A 24,982-nucleotide genomic window follows, 5' to 3' on the forward strand; every position below is an offset into this window, starting at 1 on the left:
AAAAATTAGCCCACAGGCGTTCACCTGACAGCAAACAACCTTGTATTCTGTTGCTGGGAGTACATTAGGCATTCACCGGATACAGAAGTAAGTGTCAGCCATTACAGACCCCAAGAATTAGCCCACGGCGACAGGCGTTCACCTGACAGCAAACAACCTTGAAATTCTGTGGCTGGTGGTACATTAGGCATTGTAACAGCACTGGTGAACGGAGTGAATCACAACTGCGGTTAGCAAGGAATTCAATGCCATTCTCTATGTGACAACTCAGTATTAGGCCCCAGGCGTCACTCCTCGCAACAGGAGTTTGGAGGATCTATACATCATCTCTGTGTCACATAAAGAAAGGCGTTGAGCTACTAAGCCTGGACGCATTACAACATGCGACCAAGGCTTAGCGTTTAAAATTAGTTCAAGGTCAATATCCCAATACACCACTACATGCAGGTGATTATCAGTAAGGGAACCCAGGCGTCACTCCTAGCAACAGGAGTTTGGGGGGTTCTCTACATCATATCAACCTTAGCATTTAGAGATATATTTAGGCCACTAGGGGAGATGCTATGAAATAGCATCAACCCCTAGCATAGAAAAGTTAGAGCGAACATGTTCAACAATTAGGATGAGGCCTATAAGTATTTTATACTTCTGTCCAGCACGTAGTAAATTGTATTTGTAGTAACAAGTATTAATTGCATACAAGAGATAGTGTAGCTCAGGTACTTTGAGGATACACGTATAATACACAAGTTGTACTAGCAACTAATAGAAATGTATGAGAGGCAAAATAGCTCAGGTACTTTGAGAGTACATATAGTATTTGTAGTAACAAGTATTAATTGCACATGAGAGGCAGTATAGCTCAGATACATTGAGAGTACATATAGTATTAGTAGTAACAAGTATTAATTGCGTATGAGAGGTAATATAGCTCAGGTACTTTGAGAGTACATATAGTATTAGTAGTAACAAGTATTAATTACATATGAGAGGCAATATTGCTCAGGTACTTTGAGAGTACATATAGTATTAGTCGTAACAAGTATTAATTGCATATGAGAGGCAATATAGCTCAGGTACTTTGAGAGTACATATAGTATTTCTAGTAACAAGTATTAATTGAGTATGAGAGGCAATATAGCTCAGGTACTTTGACAGTACATATAGTATTAGCCCACGGCCACAGGCGTTCACCTGACAGCAAACAACTTTGTATTCCATGGCTGGTGGTACAATAGGCATTCACCGGATACAGAAGTAAGTGCCGCCCATTACATGCCCCAAAAATTAGCCCATAGGCATTCACCGGACAGCAAACAACTTTGTATTCTGTGGCTGGTGGTACATTAGGCATTCAACGGATACAGAAGTAAGTGTCGGCCATTACAGGCCCCAAAAATTAGCCCACGGCCACAGGTGTTCTCCTGACAGCAAACAACCTTGTATTCTGTGACTGGTGGTACATTAGGCATTCACCGGATACAGAAAAAAGTGTCGGCCAGTAGAGGCCCAAAAAATTAGCCCACAGGCGTTCACCAGAATTTGAATGAAACATGGTCTACTGGTCACATGTGTTGAATTCCTCTGAGATCCATGCTTCATTTATTTTTATAAATGTGAGGTAGTCAACACTGTTGTGAGCTAGGCGAGTGCGCTTATCAGTCACGACCCCCCTGCTGCGCTGAACGTCCTTTCGGACAGGACACTGGATGAGGGGCCAACAGTTCCATTGCAAATTGTGCAAGCTCTGGCCAGAGGTCAAGCCTGTCCACCCAGTAGTCCAGGGGTTCATCACTTCTCAGTGCGTCCACATCGGCTGTTAACCCGATGTAGTTGGACACCTGTCGGTCTAGGCGTTCCCTGATGCTGGATCCGGAGGACAGCTGTCGATGGGTCGGCTGAAACAATGATCTCATATCATTAGTGACTAAGACATCTTCAAACCACCCTCTTCTTGCAGGCGCTGTTGGATTGGTACCCGAAAATGTTTCTCTGTGAGTGGAAATTCCTCTGCCAGCGGACGCAAAAGCAGAATGCAGCATTTCTCGAAAAAAGGCCTGGAAGTGCTGCATTCTGATAGCCCTCTGTGATGGTGGTAACATTTCTGCCATGTTTTGTTTGTACCGGGGGTCTAAGTACGTTGCCACCCAGTACTGGTCCTTGCCCTTTATGCTTTTTATACGGGGGTCCCTCTTAAAACACTGGAGCATGAAGGCCCCCATTTGCACTAAACTGGAAGCACTGTACCGGCCTGGCTCTTGCACATCATCCAGAATAATGTCGTCCTCGTTCTCCTCCCCCCATCCACGGACAACACCAGGGATCCCAGAAAGGTTTAAAGCATGCTCTTCTTGCTGCTCCTCCACCCCGGCACCATCCTTCTCTGACTCCTCTTCAGACTCCCGTTGTTGACTTGTCTCAGGTGGAGTAGCCCCCCTGGGAATTCATCCAGCATTGCGACTTCCTCATCTTCCTGCTCCTCGATGGCTTGATCAATGACACGACGCAATGCACGCTCCAGAAAGAAGGCGTAAGGTACGATGTCACTGATGGCGCCCTGGCTGCGACTTACCAGTTTGGTGATCTCATCAAATGGCCGCAGAAGTCTGCATGAGTCGTGCATAAGCAGCCACTGGTGCTGTGAAAAAAAAAACAAGCTCCCAGAACCTGTCCTGCCGCAGAGTTCGTACAGGTAGTCATTAACTGCACGCTTCTGCTGGAGCAGCCTATCAAGCATATACAATGTTGAGTTCCATCGCGTCGGGCAGTCACAAATAAGATGTCTGACGGGCAGGTTGTGTCGCCGCTGAATGTCAGCAAGGCGAGCCATGGCCGTGTAAGATCTTCTGAAATGGGCCGAGATTTTCCTGGCCTGCTGCAAGACGTCCTGGAGCCCAGGGTATTTGGCAACGGATCGCTGCACGACCAAGTTCAGGACATGTGCCATGCATGGCACGTGTGTAATTTTGCCCTGTTTCAGCGCGCTCAGCAGATTGGCACCGTTGTCGCACACCACTTTACCAACTGTCAAATTGGGCGGTGTTAGCCACTGATCTGCCTGTGGACGCAAAGATGAAAGGAGTGCAGGACCGGTGTGGTTCTTGTCTTCCAGGCACAACAGACGCAGCACAGCATGGCAACGTCTCACCTGGCAAGTCGAATAGGTTCTGGAGATCTTGGGCGGCGCAGCGGAAGAGACGGTAGCATCGGAAAATGAGGAGTCAGCTGAGGAGGAGAGGGAGGTATTGAGGTAGCTAATGGCACAGTAAACAATAAGGTTGTTAACCACTTAAGGACCCCTTCACGCCGATATACGTTGGCAGAAGGGCACGGCTGGGCACAGGCACGTACTTGTACGTTGCCTTTAAGAGCCCAGCCGCGGGGTCACGAGCACGCCGGCGGCGGCGCACTCGTGACCCGGTCTGAAGCTCCGTGACCACGCCCGTGGGACGTGTGGACCCGATCTCCACCAGTGTCCCGCTATCGGTCACAGGAGCTGAAGAGCGGGGAGAGGTGAGTGTAAACACAGCTTCTCCGTTCTTCTGTGTGGAAGTGACGCGTGACGTCTCTACCCTTACGATCAGTGACTTCATGCCTACAGCCCCCCCCTATACTAAGAATCACTCCCTTAGGGCACACTTAACCCCTTAGTGCCCCCTAGTGGTTAACCCCTTCACTGCCATTGTCATTTTCACAGTAATCAGTAAATTTTTATAGCACTGATCGCTGTATAAATGACAATGGTCCCAAAAATTTGTCAAACGTGTCCGATGTGTCCGCCATAATGTCGCAGTCACGAAAAAAATCGCTGATCGCCGCCATTACTAGTAAAAAAAAAATATTAATAAAAATGCCATAAAACTACCCCCTATTTTGTAAACGCTATAAATTTTGCGCAAACCAATCGATAAACGCTTATTGCGTTTTTTTTTCACCAAAAATATGTAGAAGAATACGTATCGGCCTAAACTGAGGAAAAACATTTTTTTATATATATTTTTGGGGAAATATTTATTATAGCAAAAAGTAAAAAATATTGCATTTTTTTCCAAAATTGTCGCTTTATTTTTGTTTAGAGGTGATCAAATACCACCAAAAGAAAGCTCTATTTGTGGGAAAAAAAGGACGCCAATTTTGTTTGGAAGCCACGTCGCACGTCTCTGCGCAATTGTCAATGAAAGTGACGCAGTGTGAGATTTAACCTTTTATAGTTAGAAAGATACAACAAAATAGGGGGTGTACCATCGTCCTAATATTCTAGAATAAATTGAGGGGTTTCAGGGATTCCCCACAGACCCTGAAGCACCGACAGGAGCAAATGGGCGGGGAGGACTATACCGGTACTACATATGTTGGTTGAGGTCAACCAGAATAATTCACATTGGATACATTTAGAAAAATGTTATTCACATAGAAAACATCAAAAACAGAATAAAAAATATGACATTAAAATACAATACAAAAAACACTTGACCACAATCAGGTCACCGGTCATACAAGCCCTTCAATTGAAAGAGGGGGGTATCGATGAAGGAATTGAAGCCATGAGACAGACAGTCTCTTAGTCTCAACTAGTTTCGCAAATTTTGTTTTCGCTTCGTCAGGAGACAATCTAAAATATAATACAAGACATAAATAAAACAGCGCATCATTTTTTTTACCAGGGGGTATGTGGGAAACAGCCCCTGCAAGCCGATATTATTCATAATAGGGGAATTTGAAAATCATGTCTCCTACCTCAAGGCACATCGTCCTCTGACCCCAAAAGGGTCCAAAACAAACAGAGGGTGGATAGCTCACACGTAGGCCAAGAAAAGCAATTCAAAAGCGACGCAGTCCTGAACCGCAGAAAGGGGCCAGGTCCTTAACCTGCATATTGGTCCGGGTCTTAAGTGGTTAAAAAATATAAATATTTAATAGAAAAATAGACACGTACATGGTCTACAAAAAGACATACAAGCTAATTAAAAATCATACACATAAAAGACATGGTATATGATGTGAGCCCGAGTGCATCGACGCGTTTCACCATTGGGCGTCTTCAGGACACATTCAGGATTCAATAATTGCAAGAGCAAGAAAAAGGGGGTCTCACTATCTTGCAAAAAAATTGTCTTGATCAGCAAGTGGCTAAAGAAGATTTATCCAATACAGGGAAAAAACTAGGCTCACAGAAAGAGAGCGCAGTTCTAACAACACGGAGTCAAGGGGACCAGTGGCTCCTAGATTAGAGATAAAGATATCCTCGAGTTTTAACTTCACACAGGGGAAAGTAAATTCGACTGACCACAGAGAGCCCTTTAAGAAAGGTGAGTAGATAAGATAATATACTCTGAAATGTTCAATAAACCAATGAGCCCCGACTCCATCCAACCATGGGAGTGTGCTGTATTCAAAGCCAAATTATAATGAAAATCCATGGTCTAAACGTGTCAGAAAAATCCCCCGGGAGAGAGAGCGAAAAGCTCTGCACTAATGTAGTAATTCAGTAAGAGCCGGTTCACACAGGGGCGGCACGACTTCGGGGGCGACTCGGCAAGGCGTCCTGAAGACGACTTCAGAGGTGACTTGCAAAATGACTTCTGTATAAAAGTCAATGCAAGTCGCCCCCACGAGTCGCCCCCACGAGTCGCCCCCACGAGTCACCCCCGAAGTCGTACAAGAACCTTTTTCTGAGGCCCCATACACACGACCAAACATGTCTGCTGAAACTGGTCCGCGGGCCAGTTTCAGCAGACATGTTCGGTCGTGTGTAGGCCCGAGCGGGCAGGATTCCAGCAAACATTTGCCCGCCGGGCCTTTTCCCAGCGGGCAAATATTCCTGGACTTGTTTTAAAACAGTCCACTGGAATCCTGTCCGTCGGACATGTTCGGTCGTCTGTACAGACCTACCGTACATGTCCGAGCGCCCGCCATCCCTCGCATGCGTCGAATGACTTCGACGCATGCGTGGAAGCATTTAACTGGCAGGCCCGCCCACGTTGCCGCGTCATCGTCGCGGCGACTCCGCGGACACGCCCCGGGTATTGTTTACGCGCGGATTTCTGTACGATGGTGAGTACAGCCATCGTACAGAAATCCCCGGCCAGACATGTACGGTGAAAACGGTCCGGCGGACTGCTTTCATCGTACTTGTTTGGTCGTCTGTACACGGCCTAAGTGGGAGCGTCGCTCCTATTAGAACGGTTCTATTGACTAGAACGGGACGCGACTCGTCAGGCGGCTGAGTCGCCTGACGAGCCCCCCCAGTGTGAACCGGCTCTAACAGTGATTTGTGATGTAATAAGCAATGTTTTTACTTTGCAGCTTAACTGGCAGTCAAAAAAAATGGTACATGCGAAGGCCAGTGCAAAAAAAGGAAATGAAGATCTTAATAAGGAGTTTGGTGTTCTGAACCATGTTTTTGTTAATGGGAGTTTGTTTTCAAGATATGTCGGGATTTTCCATAGCGATGGGTTAGGTTATTGGAAACTTGAACTTGATTCTACATTAATTAGCTGGAAAAATAAGAAAAATCAGGTAAGGCTGAACGAGATCTGGTAAAGGTTCTCCAGAAAAAAAGTCGACTTGATTCCGAGAATTTTTTTACGAAAGAAAATGTAATAAGGTAATTACCTTATTATGTGTAATTTATTGTGTATTATGTGTAATTTATTATTGATTGTTCTGTTTTTGATATAGCAACTGTATTAACAGTGATTTCCAAGGTCCCTGAAGAAGCACCAAGTGGCAAAACATGTCAGGAACAAATGCCACACCACCAATATTTGTGAATTCACCAATTATGACCATATAAAAGACAAGTTGTTGGATTTAAAAAAAAAAATATTGATGTTCTAATAAAATGTGAATTTTTTTTTACTGTAAAGTATATATTTTTTGTTCTATATTCGGCACCGTTACAATCCCAGTAAAAAAAATATCCCTTGTTATGTGAATATTCCAGATAATAAGTTGGCTTTAAAAATCCATTTAGGTATAAGTGTAACTCGCGGTATTAAAAAAAAATCACACATTTTAGGTTATCTGCTAACCAGGAAAGAATATACTTTATGGTAAAAAAAAATTATTTTTTATTAGAACACCATTAAAAAATTTATTTTCAACATATTAAAATCCAACAACTTTTTTTATGGTTATAATTGGTGTATTTACAAATATTGGTGGAGTGGTATCTCTTTCTGACATGTTTCACCACTTAGGGACTTTTTCAGGGGACTTGGAAACCACTGTTAATACAATTGCTCTATCAAAAAACAGAACAATCAATAATAAATTACATACAATAATGTAATTACCTTATTATGTGTAATTTATTGTGTATTATGTGTAATTTATTATTGATTGTTCTGTTTTTTGATATAGCAACTGTATCAACAGTGATTTCTAAGTCCCCTGAAGAAGCACCAAGTGGCAAAACATGTCAGGAACAGATGCCACACCACCAATATTTGCGAATACACCAATCATGGCCATATAAAAGACAAGTTGTTGGATTAAAAATAATGTTAATGATATTCTAATAAAATGTGATTTTTTTTTTTACTATGAAGTATTTTTTTGTGTTCTGTTTTTCGGCACTGTTAAAATCCCACAAAAATATACTTGTAAAAAAACAAACAGATTTTATTAGAACACCATTAAAAATTTATTTTCAACCTATTAAAATCCAAGAACTTGTCTTTTACATGGTTATAATTGGTTTATTTACAAATATTGGTGGTGTGGTATCTCTTACTGACATGTTTCGCCACTTGGGGCTTCTTCAGGGGACTTGGTAACCACTGTTAATAAAATTACTATATCAAAAAACAGAACAATCAATAATAAATTACACATAATAATGTAATTACTTTATTATGTGTAATTTATTGTGTATTGTGTGTAATTTATACATGGAAATCACTGTTAATACAGTTGCTATATGAAAAACAGAACAATCAATAATAAATTACTCATAATAAGAAAATTACCTAATTATGTGTAATTTATTGTGTATTATGTGTAATTTATAATTGATTGTTCTGTTTTTTGATATAACAACTGGATTAACAGTGATGTTCAAGTGCCCTGAAGAAGCACCAAGTGGCAAAACATGTCAGGAACAAATGCCACACCACCAATATTTGTGAATACACCAATTATGACCATATAAAAGACAAGTTGTTGGATTTAAAAAAAAAATATTGATGTTCTAATAAAATATGAATTTTTTTTTACTGTAAAGTATATATTTTTTGTTCTATATTCGGCACCGTTACAATCCCAGTAAAAAAAATATCCCTTGTTATGTGAATATTCCAGATAATAAGTTGGCTTTAAAAATCCATTTAGGTATAAGTGTAACTCGCGGTATTAAACAAAAAAATCACACATTTTAGGTTATCTGCTAACCAGGAAAGAATATTCTTTATGGTAAAAAAAAATTTTTTTTTATTAGAACACCATTAAAAAATTTATTTTCAACATATTAAAATCCAACAACTTTTTTTATGGTTATAATTGGTGTATTTACAAATATTGGTGGTGTGGTATCTCTTTCTGACATGTTTCACCACTTAGGGACTTTTTCAGGGGACTTGGAAACCACTGTTAATACAATTTCTCTATCAAAAAACAGAACAATCAATAATAAATTACACACAATAATGTAATTACCTTATTATGTGTAATGTATTGTGTATTATGTGTAATTTATTATTGATTGTTCTGTTTTTTGATATAGCAACTGTATCAACAGTGATTTCTAAGCCCCCTAAAGAAGCACCAAGTGGCAAAACATGTCAGGAACAGATGTCACACCACCAATATTTGCGAATACACCAATCATGGCCATATAAAAGACAAGTTGTTGGATTTAAAAAAAATATATTGATGTTCTAATAAAATGTGAATTTTTTTTTACTGTAAAGTATATATTTTTTGTTCTATATTCGGCACCGTTACAATCCCAGTAAAAAAAATATCCCTTGTTATGTGAATATTCCAGATAATAAGTTGGCTTTAAAAATCCATTTAGGTATAAGTGTAACTCGCGGTGTTAAACAAAAAAATCACACATTTTAGGTTATCTGCTAACCAGGAAAGAATATACTTTATGGTAAAAAAAAAATTTTTTTTATTAGAACACCATTAAAAAATTTATTTTCAACATATTAAAATCCAACAATTTTTTTATGGTTATAATTGGTGTATTTACAAATATTGGTGGTGTGGTATCTCTTCCTGACATGTTTCACCACTTGAGGGCTTCTTCAGGGGACTTGGAAACCACTGTTAATACAATTGCTCTATCAAAAAACAGAACAATCAATAATAAATTACACATAATATGGTAATTATCTTATTATGTGTAATTTACTGTGTACTATGTGTAATTTGTTATTGATTGTTCTGTTTTTTGATATAGCAACAGTATCAACAGTGATTTCTAAGCCCCCTAAAGAAGCACCAAGTGGCAAAACATGTCAGGAACAGATGTCACACCACCAATATTTGCGAATACACCAATCATGGCCATATAAAAGACAAGTTGTTGGATTTAAAAAAATGTTAATGATATTCTAATAAAATGTGATTATTTTTTTTTACTATGAAGTATTTTTTTGTGTTATGTTTTTCGGCACTGTTAAAATCCCACAAAAATATACTTGTAAAAAAACAAACAGATTTTATTAGAACACCATTAAAAATTTATTTTCAACCTATTAAAATCCAAGAACTTGTCTTTTACATGGTTATAATTGGTTTATTTACAAATATTGGTGGTGTGGTATCTCTTACTGACATGTTTCGCCACGTGGGGCTTCTTCAGGGGACTTGGTAACCACTGTTAATAAAATTACTATAACAAAAAAAACAGAACAATCAATAATAAATTACACATAATAATGTAATTACCTTATTATGTGTAATTTTTTGTGTATTGTGTGTAATTTATACATGGAAATCACTGTTAATACAGTTGCTATATGAAAAACAGAACAATCAATAATAAATTACACATAATAAGGTAATTACCTTATTATGTGTAATTTATTGTGTATTATGTGTAATTTATAATTGATTGTTCTGTTTTTTGATATAACAACTGGATTAACAGTGATTTTCAAGTGCCCTGAAGAAGCACCAAGTGACAGAACATGTCAGGAACAAATGCCACACCACCAATATTTGTGAATACACCAATTATGGCCATATAAAAGACAAGTTGTTGGATTTAAAAAAAATATATTGATGTTCTAATAAAATGTGAATTTTTTTACTGTAAAGTATATATTTTTTGTTCTATATTCGGCACCGTTACAATCCCAGTAAAAAAAATATCCCTTGTTATGTGAATATTCCAGATAATAAGTTGGCTTTAAAAATCCATTTAGGTATAAGTGTAACTCGCAGTATTAAACAAAAAAATCACACATTTTAGGTTATCTGCTAACCAGGAAAGAATATACTTTATGGTAAAAAAAAAATTTTTTTTATTAGAACACCATTAAAAAATTTATTTTCAACATATTCAAATCCAACAACTTTTTTTATGGTTATAATTGGTGTATTTACAAATATTGGTGGTGTGGTATCTCTTCCTGACATGTTTCACCACTTGAGGGCTTCTTCAGGGGACTTGGAAACCACTGTTAATACAATTGCTCTATCAAAAAACAGAACAATCAATAATAAATTACACACAATAATGTAATTACCTTATTATGTGTAATTTATTGTGTATTATGTGTAATTTATTATTGATTGTTCTGTTTTTGATATAGCAACTGTATCAACAGTGATTTCTAAGGTCCCTGAAGAAGCACCAAGTGGCAAAACATGTCAGGAACAAATGCCACACCACCAATATTTGTGAATACACAAATCATGGCCATATAAAAGACAAGTTGTTGGATTTTAAAAAAAATTATTGATGTTCTAATAAAATGTGAATTTTTTTTTACTGTAAAGTATATATTTTTTGTTCTATATTCGGCACCGTTACAATCCCAGTAAAAAAAATATCCCTTGTTATGTGAATATTCCAGATAATAAGTTGGCTTTAAAAATCCATTTAGGTATAAGGCCCGGTACACACGAGCAAACATGTACGATGAAAGCGGTCCGTCGGAGGGCTTCTGTACGATGGTTGTATTAACCATCGTACAGAAGCCCGCATGTAAACAATACGCGGGGCGTGTCCGCGTCGTCGCCGCAACGATGACGCGGCGATGACGCGGAGACGTGGGCGGGCCTGCCATTTAAAGGCTTCCACGCATGCGTCAAAGTCATTCGACGCATGCGAGGGACGGCGGGCGCTCGGACATGTACGGTAGGTCTGTACTGACGACCGTACATGTCCGAGCGGGCAGGATTCCAGCGGACGGTTTTAAAACACGTCCAGGAATATTTGCCCGCTGGGAAAAGGCCCGGCGGGCAAATGTTTGCTGGAATTCGGCCCGCTCGCGCCTACACACGACCAAACATGTATGCTGAAACTGGCCCGCGTACCAGTTTCAGCATACATGTTTGGTCGTGTGTACGGGGCCTAGGTGTAATTCGCGGTATTAAAAAAAAAATCACACATTTTAGGTTATCTGCTAACCAGGAAAGAATATACTTTATGGTAAAAAAAAAATTTTTTTTATTAGAACACCATTAAAAATTTATTTTCAACATATTAAAATCCAACAACTTTTTTTATGGTTATAATTGGTGTATTTACAAATATTGGTGGTGTGGCATCTCTTCCTGACATGTTTCACCACTTGAGGGCTTCTTCAGGGGAATTGGAAACCACTGTTAATACAATTGCTCTATCAAAAAACAGAACAATCAATAATAAATGACACATAATATGGTAATTATCTTATTATGTGTAATTTACTGTGTACTATGTGTAATTTGTTATTGATTGTTCTGTTTTTTGATATAGCAACTGTATCAACAGTGATTTCTAAGTCCCATGAAGAAGCACCAAGTGGCAAAACATGTCAGGAACAGATGCCACACCACCAATATTTGCGAATACACCAATCATGGCCATATAAAAAGACAAGTTGTTGGATTTTAATTTTTTTTATTGATGTTTAAATAAAATGTGATTTTTTTTTTTTACTATAAAGTGTATATTTTTTTCGGCACTGTTAAAATCCCACTAAAAAAATATCCCTTGTTATGTGAATATTCCAGATAATAAGTTGGCTTTTAAAAATCCATTTAAGTATAAGTGTAACTCGCAGTATTAACCACTTAAGCCCCGGACCATATTGCTGCCTAAAGATCCAAGGTGTTTTTACAGTTTGGGACTGCGTCGCTTTAACAGACAATTGCGCGGTCGTGCGACGTGGCTCCCAAACAAAATTGGCGTCCTTTTTTCCCCACAAATAGAGCTTTCTTTTGGTGGTATTTGATCACCTCTGCGGTTTTTATTTTTTGCGCTATAAACAAAAATAGAGCGACAATTTTGAAAAAAATTTTGGTAAAAAAAATCGCAATAAGCGTTTATCGATTGGTTTGCGCAAAATTTATAGCGTTTACAAAATAGGGGATAGTTTTATTGCATTTTTATTATTATTTTTTTTTTTTACTACTAATGGCGGCGATCAGCGATTTTTTTTCGTGACTGCGACATTATGCCGGACACTTCGGACAATTTTGACACATTTTTGGGATTTTTGTCATTTTCACAGCAAAAAATGCATTTAAATTGCATTCTTTATTGTAAAAATGACAGTTGCAGTTTGGGAGTTAACCACAGGTGGCGCTGTAGGATTTGGTGTACACTGTGTGTGTGTTTACAACAGTAGGGGGGTGTGGCTGTAGGAATGACGTCATTGATCGTGTCTTCCCTATAAAGGGGATGACGCGATCGATGCGCCGACACAGTGAAGCACGGGGAAGCCGTGTTTACATACGGCTCTCCCCGTTCTTCAGCTCTGGGGAGCGATCGCGACGGAGCGGCTATAAACAAATAGCCGCGCCGTCGTCCCGGATCGCTCCCCGAGGGGACCCGACCGCCGCAAGTCGCGGGGGGGGTCCCGATCGGACCCCCGACCCACGTCTAGGCAGGGACATACAGGTACGCCAATGTGCCTGTACGTGCCATTCTGCCGACGTATATGTACATGCGGCGGTCGGGAAGGGGTTAAAAAAAAATCACACATTTTAAGTCATCTGCTAACCAGGGAAAAAATGTTGCTACTGTAACCAAAGAAAAAAGAGATTTCCAGAGGACTTTAGAAAAAAGAGTTGTTGAAGTCCACGGTCCATAGAAGAAGAGTTTTCTGATAACAGTTGGATAGAGGTGAGGGCACATCATCACTTAAAGTGGAGGTTCACCCGGAAATGAACATTTTTGACATTAGATTGAGGCTCATTTTGTGAAGGGGAATCGGGTAGTATTTTTTAAAATCGAAGCCGTACTTACCGTTTTAGAGATAGATCTTCTCCGCCGCTTCCGGGTATGATATTCAGGACTGGGCGTTCCTATTTGATTAAAAAAGGTAAAGCTGCGCTGTAACATGAATCAGCATAAATATCAATTATGCTGTATGTGATGCACACAAAACACCAGTGCAATATGAGAAAACAAGTGAAAAATTATGTGCAAAAGTCCATGAGAAGGATGTATCATAAAAAGTTCACATATGTGACAGAAAGTTCTCCGAATGGGTGAAATTAGATATCCAGATGATATTGTGAATCTGTATAGCAGATGACAGAATCCTCCACCACTTATATTCTAACTGCTTACCAGAGCAAGAAGTTAGTCAGGCATATAAACATATGAGCCACTTAAAGGGATCCTGGAAATACTGTCAATCTCTCTCCAATCTCACCAGTCTTCTACATCAGACCCATCTCTCTCCATAAGTAAGACCCAGAGGAGAAAAACACTAATATAGCGTAATACCGTTTTGAATGGTTTTATTATTAAAAAAGTAGTGCACTCACATGTATGCAGATTAAAAGTGCGTGTATCGATAATAGCCGGCCGGCTCTACTGTCCGCTCGTCCTTCCGGGTAGACAGCGTGGTACGAATCGTGGTGACGTCAGCACGTCGCTCCTCCCTACGCCGTTTCGTCACAATAATGACTTCTTCCAGGGGCACAGAGTGCCGGAGAACTTTCTGTCACATATGTGAACTTTTTATGATACATCCTTCTCATGGACTTTTGCACATAATTTTTCACTTGTTTTCTCATATTGCACTGGTGTTTTGTGTGCATCACATACAGCATAATTGATATTTATGCTGATTCATGTTACAGCGCAGCTTTACCTTTTTTATTTACTATTTTATGTTTATCTGACATATGAGCTGCAGCAGTGTTTTTATTATTTTTATTTTTTCTTTATTTATTATTTATTATTTTTTAGTATTACTATAGTCTCAGCACTATCCATCTGTCTTTGGACCTGCGCAGTATTTTCTTGTATACGTTCCTATTTGATTGACAGGCTTCCGACGGTCGCATACATCGCGTCCCGATTTTCCGAAAGTAGCCGAACGTCGGTGCGCAGGCACCGTATAGAGCCGCACCGACGTTCGGCTTCTTTCGGCTACTCGTGACGCGATGTATGCGACCGTCGGAAGCCTGTCAATCAAATGGGAATGCCCAGTCCCGAAGACCATACCCGGAAGCGGCGGAGAAGATCGCTCTCTAAAACGGTAAGTACGGCTTCGTTTTTAAAAAAAATTATCCGATTCCCCTTCACAAAATGAGCCTCAATCTAATGTTAAATTTTTTTTTAGGGTGAACTCCCACTTTAAGACATATCCACAATAGAAGAGGTTTCTTGGTTTTATAGATTCATCTAATGAACTTCCATATATAATACAACATGTTGCTTTCTGTTAGGTTCCAAAAGCTCAGTGCTCAGAAAGTTGTCTCCCAGGATACCGGAAAGTTCCCGGCTTCACCATACAATCTTGTTGTCATAGTTGTGTCACGTGTGCATATGGAGAAATGTCCAATATTACAGGTAATGGGTATCAAATATTACTAGGGGGGTGTTATTTTTACCACCTGCTGTGGGGGGCAATTTAACCACTTGCTTACTGGGCACATATACCCCCTTCCTGCCCAGGCGAAATTTCAGCTTTCAGCACTGCGTCGCTTTAAATTAAAATTGCGCGGTCGTGCGACGTGCCTCCCAAACAAAATGTACGTCCTTTTTTTCCCACAAATAGAGCTTTCTTTTGGTGCTATTTGATAACCTCTGCGGTTTTTATTTTTTGCGCTATAAACAAAAAAAGAGCGACAATTAAAAAAAAAAAAACACAAAGGGCCGGATTCAGATACAATGGCGTATCTGTCCGGCCCGTGTAACGTATCTCCGATACGTTATGCCGCTCTAACTTTGGGCGCAAGTTCTTTATTCAGAAAGAACTTGCGCCCTTAGTTACGGCGGCGTAACGTATGTGTTGCGGCGTAAGGCCGCGTAATTCAAATGGGGATGTAGGGGGCGTGTATTATTTAAATCTAACTTGACCCCGCGCTTTTGACGTATTATTTGAACGGCGCATGCGCCGTCCGTAAAATATCCCAGTGTGCATTGCTCTAAATGATGTCGCAAGGACGTCATTGCTTTCGACGTGAACGTAAATTACATCCAGCCGTATTCGCGAACGACTTACGCAAACAACGTAAACATTTCAAAACTCAGCGCGGGAACGACGGCCATACTTAACATAGGACACGCTGCACATACCCCTCATATAGAGGGGTAACTTTACACCGGAAAAAGCCGAACGCAAACGACGTAAAAAAAAGCGCTGGGCGGTCGTTCGTTTCTGAATCGACATAAATACAAATTTGCATATTCCTCGCGTAAACAAACGGAAGCGCCACCTAGCGGCCAGCGTGAAATTGCAGCCTAAGATACGACGGTGTAAGACACTTACACCTGTCGGATCTTAGGGATATCTATGCGTAACCTGATTCTATGAATCAGGCGCATAGATACGACGGCCGGACTCAGAGATACAACGGCGTATCAGGAGATACGCCGTCGTATCTCTTTTCTGAATCCGGCCCAATATTTTTTACTTTTTGCTATAATAAATATCCCATTTTTTTAAAAATATATATATTTTTTCTCAGTTTAGGCCGATACGTATTCTACATATTTTTGGTAAAAAAAAATCGCAATAAGCGTTTAGTGATTGGTTTGCGCAAAAGTTATAGTGGCTACAAAATAGGGGATAGAATTCTGACATTTTTTTATAATTTTTTTTTTACTAGTAATACGGCGATCTGTGAACTTTGTCAGGACTGCGATTTTGCGGCAGACACATCGGACACTTTTGACACATTTTTGGGACCATTCACATTAATACAGCGAACAGTGCTATAAAAATGCATTGGTTACTGTATAAATGTGACTGGCAGGGAAGGGGTTAACACTAGGGGGCGAGGAAGGGGTTAAATGTGTATCCTGGGAGTGATTCTTACTGTGGGGGGAGGGGACTGACTGGGGGAGGTGACCGATGCTGTGTCCCTATGTACAAGGGACACAGCATCTGTTTCATCTCCCTGACAGGACGTGGAGCTCTGTGTTTACACACACACAGAGCTCCACGTCCCTGCCCTGTCATTGCCGATCTCGGGTACCTGGCGGACATCGCGGGCGCCAGGCATGCGCATCGGCATCTCGGGGACGCGCCGGGTGCGCGCCCCCCAGTGGACGGAGGACACGAGGCCGTAAAAAGACGTCTTTTTACTATGGCCCTGATCTAAAGTAGTTAAAAAAAAATTCACATACTATCACGTCTATTAAAGTGCCCGGACAAGGGGGAGGGGCTATACACGACGAGGCGCGGCGGGGGAACACACAGCTATTCAAATGAAAGCTGTAATGTTCCCCGCGCTGATCAACTAGACGGTGGAGGCGGGGGGAGGAGGGCTTGGCTTTCTCTTGGGGACATGGCTGCATATTTGTGGGGACATGGCTGCATATTTACATGTCTGCATATTTGTGGGGACATGGCTGCATATTTGTGGGGACGTGGCGGTATATTTGTGGGGACGTGGCGGCATATTTGTGGGGACATGGCTGCATATTTGTGGGGACATGGCTGCATATTTGTGGGGACGTGGCGGTATATTTGTGGGGACGTGGCGGCATATTTGTGGGGACATGGCTGCATATTTGTGGGGACATGGCTGCATATTTGTGGGGACGTGGCGGCATATTTGTGGGGACATGGCTGCATATTTGTGGGGACGTGGCGGTATATTTGTGGGGACGTGGCGGCATATTTGTGGGGACATGGCTGCATATTTGTGGGGACATGACTGCATATTTGTGGGGACGTGGCGGTATATTTGTGGGGACGTGGCGGCATATTTGTGGGGACATGGCTGCATATTTGTGGGGACGTGGCGGCATATTTGTGGGGACATGGCTGCATATTTGTGGGGACATGGCTGCATATTTGTGGTGACATGGCGGCATTTGTGGGGACATGGCTGCATATTTGTGGGGACATGGCTGCATATTTACATGTCTGCATATTTGTGGGGACGTGGCGGCATATTTGTGGGGACATGGCTGCATATTTGTGGGGACATGGCTGCATATTTGTGGTGACATGGCGGCATTTGTGGGCACATGGCTGCATATTTGTGGGGGACATGGCTGCATTTGTGGGGACATGGCTGCATTTGGGGACACATTTAAAAAAAAAAGTATCGGTAATCGGAATCGGCGAGTACATGAAAAAAAAGTATCGGTATTTGTACTCGGTCCTAAAAAAGTGGTATCGGGACAACCCTAGTTGTATCTCTATGCGCAATGTAATGGTCCATTTTGTGGATCCTTGTTTATTTATGCCATTTTTTTGTTTCCATATTTGTACAGTTATTCTTGACATTATCCCCTGAAGAAGCAATACAGCGAAACATGTTGGGATAATGTGCAAGTTTTCTTCTTCCTTTCAACTTGACCTGCTTGTTATGACCACCATTTAAATGAATTACTGCCTTTTTTTGTATTATTGTCTAAATGTTTTTTAACTTTGAATCTATTAAAAAAATTATTTTTTATATATTATGGGTACAATTTTCTCTCATCATTATTTGTTCCTACTGCACTGATAAAATCCCTTTTTCTCTTCCCACTTGACTAACTGAAGGCAGGTTGTGCTAGGTTAGCTGCTTTCCAGGATGTAATAGCCAGGGAATGAGAGCTCTGAAACCATCATCACGTCTGGGTTCATTCATCACAGAGGACATTGGAGATGGACTTTCCCCCACCTCCTCTGTAGGGGGCTGTCCCTATCATTTACTGCTGTCCAATAGTGTTGCTCACGAATATTCGCAATGCGAATATTCGGCTCGAATATGGCATATTCGAGTATTCGCGAATATTTCGAATTTCGCGGTCAATATTCGCTATTCCGAATATTCGGATTTTTTCAATTTTATTTTTAGAACAGATCACATCCTAGTGATCTCCATCGATGTCTAAAAGCATTGCTGGTATGATTAGTGAGTGACCTTGGGCCGAGTAGCTGAAGCGATCATTTTATATTGCCGAAAAATCGCAATGCGATTATTCGGCAATAGTAATATTGCGCGATTATTTTCTCCGCCCTTCTTTTGCATCAGAGCCAATCAGAGTGCTCCTACAGCATTTGTCGAAATTCCGCAATAAATATCGCATTCGCATTTTTGCGAAATTTCGATAAAATATCACGAATATTCTGAGCCAATCAGAGTGCTCCTACAGCATTTGTCGAAATTCCGCAATAAATATCGCATTCGCATTTTGCGAAATTTCGATAGAATATCACGAATATTCTGAGCCAATCAGAGTGCTCCTACAGCATTTGTCGAAATTCCGCAATAAATATCGCATTCGCATTTTGCGAAATTTCGATAGAATATCACGAATATTCTGAGCCAATCAGAGGGCTCCTACCGCAGTTGTCGAAATTCCGCAATAAATATCGCATTCTGCGAAATTTCGATAGAATATCACGAATATTCTGAGCCAATCAGAGATCACGAATATTCTGAGCCAATCAGAGTGCTCCTACAGCAATTGTCAAAATTCCGCAATAAATATCGCATTCGCATTTTGCGAAATTTCGATAAAATATCACGAATATTCTGAGCCAATCAGAGATCACGAATATTCTGAGCCAATCAGAGTGCTCCTACAGCAATTGTCGAAATTTCGCAATTATGTTCGCATTCGCAATAGCGAAATTTCGCAATCATTTCATTTCGATAAAATATCACGAATATTCGAATTTAGCGAATATTTCTCGAATATTCGGCTATATATTCGTGATATATGGCGAAATCGAATATGGCGTATTCTGCTCAACACTACTGTCCAAGGCTCCCTGAAAAAATGGAGTGCCTGGGAACCACCACGGGAGGGGGGGGGCTGGGTTGATTTACAGCATCATAAAGGTGATCAGGCAGGTGTAAAGCTATCCAGATCACTTCTTAAAGAAAACTGATCACCATCTGAAAAAAAAAAATCTGTACCATGATCTTGTTTTAAGGAAAGGGATATCATCCCTGCTCTAGGTAAGTCAAACAACAGCAAACCTCTCCTCCAGTTTAGAAGCCACGGGTGCTGGCAATGCATAGGGCAATGAGATAGGAAGAAGTTCTGGACAGCCGCACTCCAAAAATTGCCTTTTATTCAAAAACTGGGGTCAAAGATACATGCCACAGCAAAACGGACAGAAAAGCTGACGCACTATCAAATAGTGCTTAACCACCATATTGCTGCCCAAAGACCAGAGTACTTTTTGTGATTCTGGACTGCGTCGATTTAACTGACAATTGCGCGGTCGTGCGACGTGGCTCCCAAACAAAATTGGCGTCCTTTTTTTCCCACAAATAGAGCTTTCTTTTGGTGGTATTTGATCACCTCTGCGGTTTTTATTTTTTGCGCTATAAACAAAAATAGAGCGACAATTTTGAAAAAAAAAAATATTTTTTACTTTTTGCTGTAATAAATATCCCCCAAAAATATATAAAAAAACATTTTTTTTCCTCAGTTTAGGCCGATACGTATTCTTCTACCTATTTTTCGTAAAAAAAATCGCAATAAGCGTTTATTGATTGGTTTGCGCAAAAGTTATAGCGTTTACAAAATAGGGGGTATTTTTATGTAATTTTTCTTAATATATTTTTTTTACTAGTAATGGCGGCGATCAGCGATTTTTTTTCGGTACTGCGACATTATGGCGGACACTTCGGACACTTTTGACACATTTTTGGGGCCATTGGCATTTTTATAGCGATCAGTGCTATAAAAATGCATTGGATTACTATAAAAATGCCACTGGCAGGGAAGGGGTTAACACTAGGGGGTGGGGAAGGGGTTAAGTATGCCTGGGTGTGTTCTTACTGTGGGGGGGGGGTGGCCTCACTAGGGGAAACACTGATCCTCGGTTCATACATTGTATGAACGGAAGATCAGCATTTCCCCCGCTGACAGGACCGGGAGCTGTGTGTTTACAGTACCGAGCGATCGCATGTGCCCGGCGGCGATCGCGCCCGCCGGGCACACGCACGGGAGCCGGCGGCGCGCACGCGCCCCCTAGTGGCGGCTAAAAGAGAGGACGTATAGCTACGGGCTCTCGCCTAGGAGAGCCGACCTGCCGCCGTATAATGACGGTGGCTGGTCGGCTAGTAGTTAAAAGGGGTTGTAAAAGTAAACAAAAAATTCCCTAAATAGCTTCCTTTACCTTAGTGCAGTCCTCCTTCACTTACCTCAACCTTCCATTTTGCTTTTAAATGTCCTTAATTCTACTGAGAAATCCTCACTTCCTTTTCTTCTGTCTGTAACTCCACACAGTAATGCAAGGCTTTCTCCCTGGTGTGGAGAAAGCCTCTTGAGGGGGGTTGGGGCGAGTAGGAGTGTCAGGACGCCCACTAACACACAGCTCATTTCTCTATCTGCAAAGTAAATAGTGTCCTGACCTTCCTGCTCGCCACCCTCCCCCTCAAGAGGCTTTCTCCACACCAGGAGGAAAGCCTCGCATTACTGTGTGGAGTTACAGACAGAAAAACAGGAAGTGAGGATTTCTCATTAGAAATAAGGACATTTAAAAGCAAAATGGAAGGATGAGGTAAGTGAAGGAGGATGGCATTAAGGTAAAGGAAGCTATTTAGGGGGGGGAAATGTTACCTTTACAACCCCTTTAATAACAGTTTTGTCTTTAGAGAGAATTATAGGAAATGAGAGACTTAGTTTATTAGATATTTGACAAATATTAATATCTGATTACACCCATACAAGTAAACCAAGACAAGGTAAGTGCTCGCAGTGTTCATTGATTTTATTTTGTTTTCCAGATAGTGAAAACTGCATGAAATGCCCCGATCATGAATGGCCAAACGAGAACAAAACTCGCTGTATATCCAAACAAGTTGAATTTCTTTCCTACACTGATGACAAAATCTCATTTGTTTTTATAACCTTCTCACTGTTGTGTTTTGGGAAGACTCTTCTCGTTCTCGTCATTTTTATTTTACACCAGGACACACCAGTTGTGAAAGCCAATAACAAGAGCCTCAGCTTCGTCCTCCTGGTCTCCATCATGTTGGGTTTCCTCTGTGTGTTCCTCTTCCTGGGTCGTCCTGTGGATGTAACCTGCTTGCTGCGCCAAGTTTCCTTTGGAATTCTCTTTACAATAGCCGTATCTTCTGTATTGGCCAAGACTATTATGGTTTGCATTGCCTTCAAAGCCACCAAACCCAACAGCGTGTGGAGGAAATGGATTGGAGTAAAACTGCCCACCTGTGTAGTCTTAGCTTGTTCCAATGTTCAGGTTATAATCTGTGTTAGTTGGTTGTCCATCTCTCCTCCCTTCCAGGAATTGGACACACACTCCTACCAGGAGAAGATCATCGTTCAGTGTAATGAAGGGTCAGTTATCGGGTTCTACTCTGTCCTGGGGTATATGGGGATCCTGGCTGCTGTCAGTTTTATTATCGCTTTTTTTGCCAGGACATTACCGGACAGTTATAATGAAGCCAAATACATCACCTTCAGCATGCTGGTGTTCTGCAGTGTCTGGATTGCCATGATCCCGGCCTATCTGAGCACCAAAGGGAAATACACGGTGGCGGTGGAGATATTCGCCATCCTGATTTCCAATAATGGTCTCTTATATTGTATATTTCTTACAAAATGCTTTATAATTCTCTGTAGACCAGAGCTGAATACAAAAGGCTATCTGCACAGTAATGGAAATATATAAACTTTCTTTATTTAAAGTCTTAAAAAACGAGACAAGGCAAAGGTTGCAAAAAGTAAAATGACTTATTTAATTCCCACTTGTAGTGTAAGAGAACACTATTAAAAAAAATATAGATATGAATTTTTCCAAATCAATAAAAAGAAAACTTTTAGGTGTTTAAGGTGTCCTTTTTTTCTTTTCTTTTCTTGGATTGTGTTTTGTTTAATGTGATTTTATTTGTATAATTTGTCTGTATTGTCCTAATGTTGTTTGCATATAAAAATAAAAAAAGGATCTGGTTAAAATAAAACAAAAAAACAAAGAGACATAAACACACCCATCAGACACACACATTTGCACTGGTGCCCAAAAACTTAAAGAGGAACTGCAGTCTGCTCACATAATTTGTAAAAAAAAACATCTTAGGGATAGAGGGTTAGGGGGTTAGTTTTAGAGGGTTAGGGCAGTTAGAGTTTAGGGTTAGGGGTTAGGAGTTAAGGTTAGGGGGTTAGGGTTGGGGTTAAGGTTAGGAGTAGGGTTATGGCTTAGGGGTGAGGGTTAGGGCTTAGGGTTAGCAGGTAGGGTTAGGGGTTAAAGTTAGGGTTAGGGTTAGAGGGAAGTGGTTAGGAGTTAGGGTTAGAGGTTAGGGTTAGAGGGTTAGGGTTAGGGTTAGAGGGTTAGAGTTAGGGGTTATTAGTTAGGATTAGGGGGCAAGGGTTAGAGGGTAGGGTTGGGTGGTAGGGGTTAGGGTTATGCGGCTAGGGTTTAGGGTTAGGTTTAGGGTTGGGGGTTAGTGGTTAGGGCTACAGCTAGCGTTAGGGTTGGAGTTAGGGCTTAGGGGCTTAGGGTTAGCAATTAGGGGTTAGGGGTAAGGGTCAGAGAGTTAGGGGTTAGGAGTTAGGGTTAGTGTTAGGGGTAAGGTTTAGTATTAGGGTTAGAGGGTTAGGGTTAGAGTGTTAGGGTTAGAGGGTTAGATTTAGGGGTTAGGAGTTAGGGTTGGGGAATAGGGTTAGAGGGTTAGGGTTTGGGGTAAGGGTTAGGGCTAGGGTTAGGGTTATGGCTATGGTTAAGGTAAGGGGTTTAGGATGGGGGTTAGTGGTTAGGGCTATAGCTAGGGTTAGGGTTGGGGTTAGGGGATAGTGTTAGGTTTAGGGTTAGGGTACAGGTTCGGGGTTAGGGCTTATGGTTTGCAGTTAGGGTGTTAGCGTTAGAGGGTTAGGTTTAGGAATTAGAAGTTAGGGGTTAGGCCTTAGGGTTAGCAGTTAGGTTTAGGGTTTGGGGTTAGGGTTATTGTGTTAGGATTAGGGCTATAGTGTTAGAGGGTTAACCACTTCCCTACCGGCCCATAGTAAAATGACGTCCACAAAGAACTTCTGCCGTTCAGAGTGGACGTCATATGACGTCCTGGGCTTTCCGGGTGGATATCTGAATGATGCCTGCAGCTAGAGGCATCATTCAGATATCCTTCTAAACTGCCGGCGATTCTGCACAACGTAAGAACGATCATAGCGGCGGTTCCGCCGCTAGATCGTTCTTACAGGCGGCGGGAGGGGACATCCCCCCCTCCCGCCGCCATCCGGTGCTTCTCTGGGCTCTCCCGTGCCATCGGGGGCCCGGAGAACGAATCGTCCGGCGCTCGCAGGAAGCATAGAGATGACTGGTGACCAGATGGTCACCAGTCATCTCTATGACCGTCGGAGGACCCGGGCGCGATGTGATGACGTCACGCCCGGGTCCCCGAAAGTAAACAAAGCCGCGATTGCGGCTGCTAAGCAACCACAAGCATGAGATCGGTGAATTTTTTTTCACCGATTTCATGCTTTCCAGCCTGGAGGAGAGATGTGGGGTCTTATTGACCCTGCATCTCTCCATAAAGAGTACCTGTCACACACATTCCTATTACAAGGGATGTTTACATTCCTTGTAATAGGAATAAAAGTGATAAAAAAAAAAAAAAATTTTAAAAAAAGTGTAAAATAAGAAATAAATATATAAAAAAAAAAAGAAATAAAAAGTTTGGCGCCATTCCATGAGTGTGCGCAATTTTAAAGCGTGACATGTTAGGTATCTATTTACTCGGTGTAACATCATATTTCATATTTTACAAAAAAATTGGGCTAACTTTACTGTTTTTAAATTTTTTTAATTCATGAAACAATTTTTTTCCCAAAAAAAGGCGTTTGAAAAATTATTGCGCAAATACCGTGCAAGATAAAAGGTTTCAATGACCGTCGTTTTATTCCCTAGGGTGTCTGCTAAAAAAACATATATAATGTTTGGGGGTTCTGCGTAATTTTCTAGCAAAAAAATTATGATTTGTACATGTAGGAGAGAAGTGCCAGAATAGGCCTGGTATGGAAGTGTGTATAACTGCCCGGTATGGAAGAGGTTAAGGTTAGGGGGTTAGTGTTAAAGGGTTAGGGTTTAGGAGTTAGGGTTAGAGGGTTAGGGCTGAGGGTTAGGGCTTATGGGGTTAGAAGTTAGGGGTTATTGTATGAGGGTTAGGAGATATGAGTTAAGGTTAGGGTTAGAGGGTTAGGGGTTAGGATAAGGGTTGGGGGTTAGTGCTAGGGATGGGTTTATGGATATTGGTTAGGGTTGGTTTATAGGGTTAGGGGTTGGGGTTAGGGTTAGGGTTAGGGGATAAGGCTTAGCTTTAGCAGTTAGGGTTAGGGTTAGGGTTAAAGGTTTGGTTTAGGGCTAGACGGTTAGGGTTAGAGGGTTAGGAGAAAGGGTTAGGGGGTTAGGGTTAGAGAATAAGGGTTGGGGGTTAGGGT

General features: G+C 41.2%; 1 protein-coding gene across 1 annotated transcript; it reads left to right on the forward strand.

Annotated features, from left to right (window-relative positions):
- The first annotated feature begins 4,988 nt into the window (after positions 1-4,988).
- LOC120917413 (vomeronasal type-2 receptor 26-like) lies at positions 4,989-22,298 on the forward strand. Its single transcript, XM_040328688.1, has 4 exons — positions 4,989-5,000; positions 6,307-6,519; positions 14,851-14,974; positions 21,319-22,298. The coding sequence occupies exons 1-4, from the start codon at positions 4,989-4,991 to the stop codon at positions 22,224-22,226; spliced, it is 1,257 nt and encodes a 418-aa protein (XP_040184622.1). The 3' UTR covers positions 22,227-22,298.
- Positions 22,299-24,982: the final 2,684 nt, after the last annotated feature.

Source organism: Rana temporaria, chromosome 11, assembly GCF_905171775.1.
Source record: "Rana temporaria chromosome 11, aRanTem1.1, whole genome shotgun sequence".
NCBI lineage: Eukaryota > Metazoa > Chordata > Amphibia > Anura > Ranidae > Rana > Rana temporaria.

Bases quoted from the DNA above. Each gene is read 5' to 3' on its own strand.
- LOC120917413 (XM_040328688.1), top strand. The intron at 6,520-14,850 runs GTAAGGCTGAAC...GCTTTCTGTTAG, and splicing joins GGAAAAATAAGAAAAATCAG to GTTCCAAAAGCTCAGTGCTC. The intron at 14,975-21,318 runs GTAATGGGTATC...TTTGTTTTCCAG, and splicing joins AGAAATGTCCAATATTACAG to ATAGTGAAAACTGCATGAAA.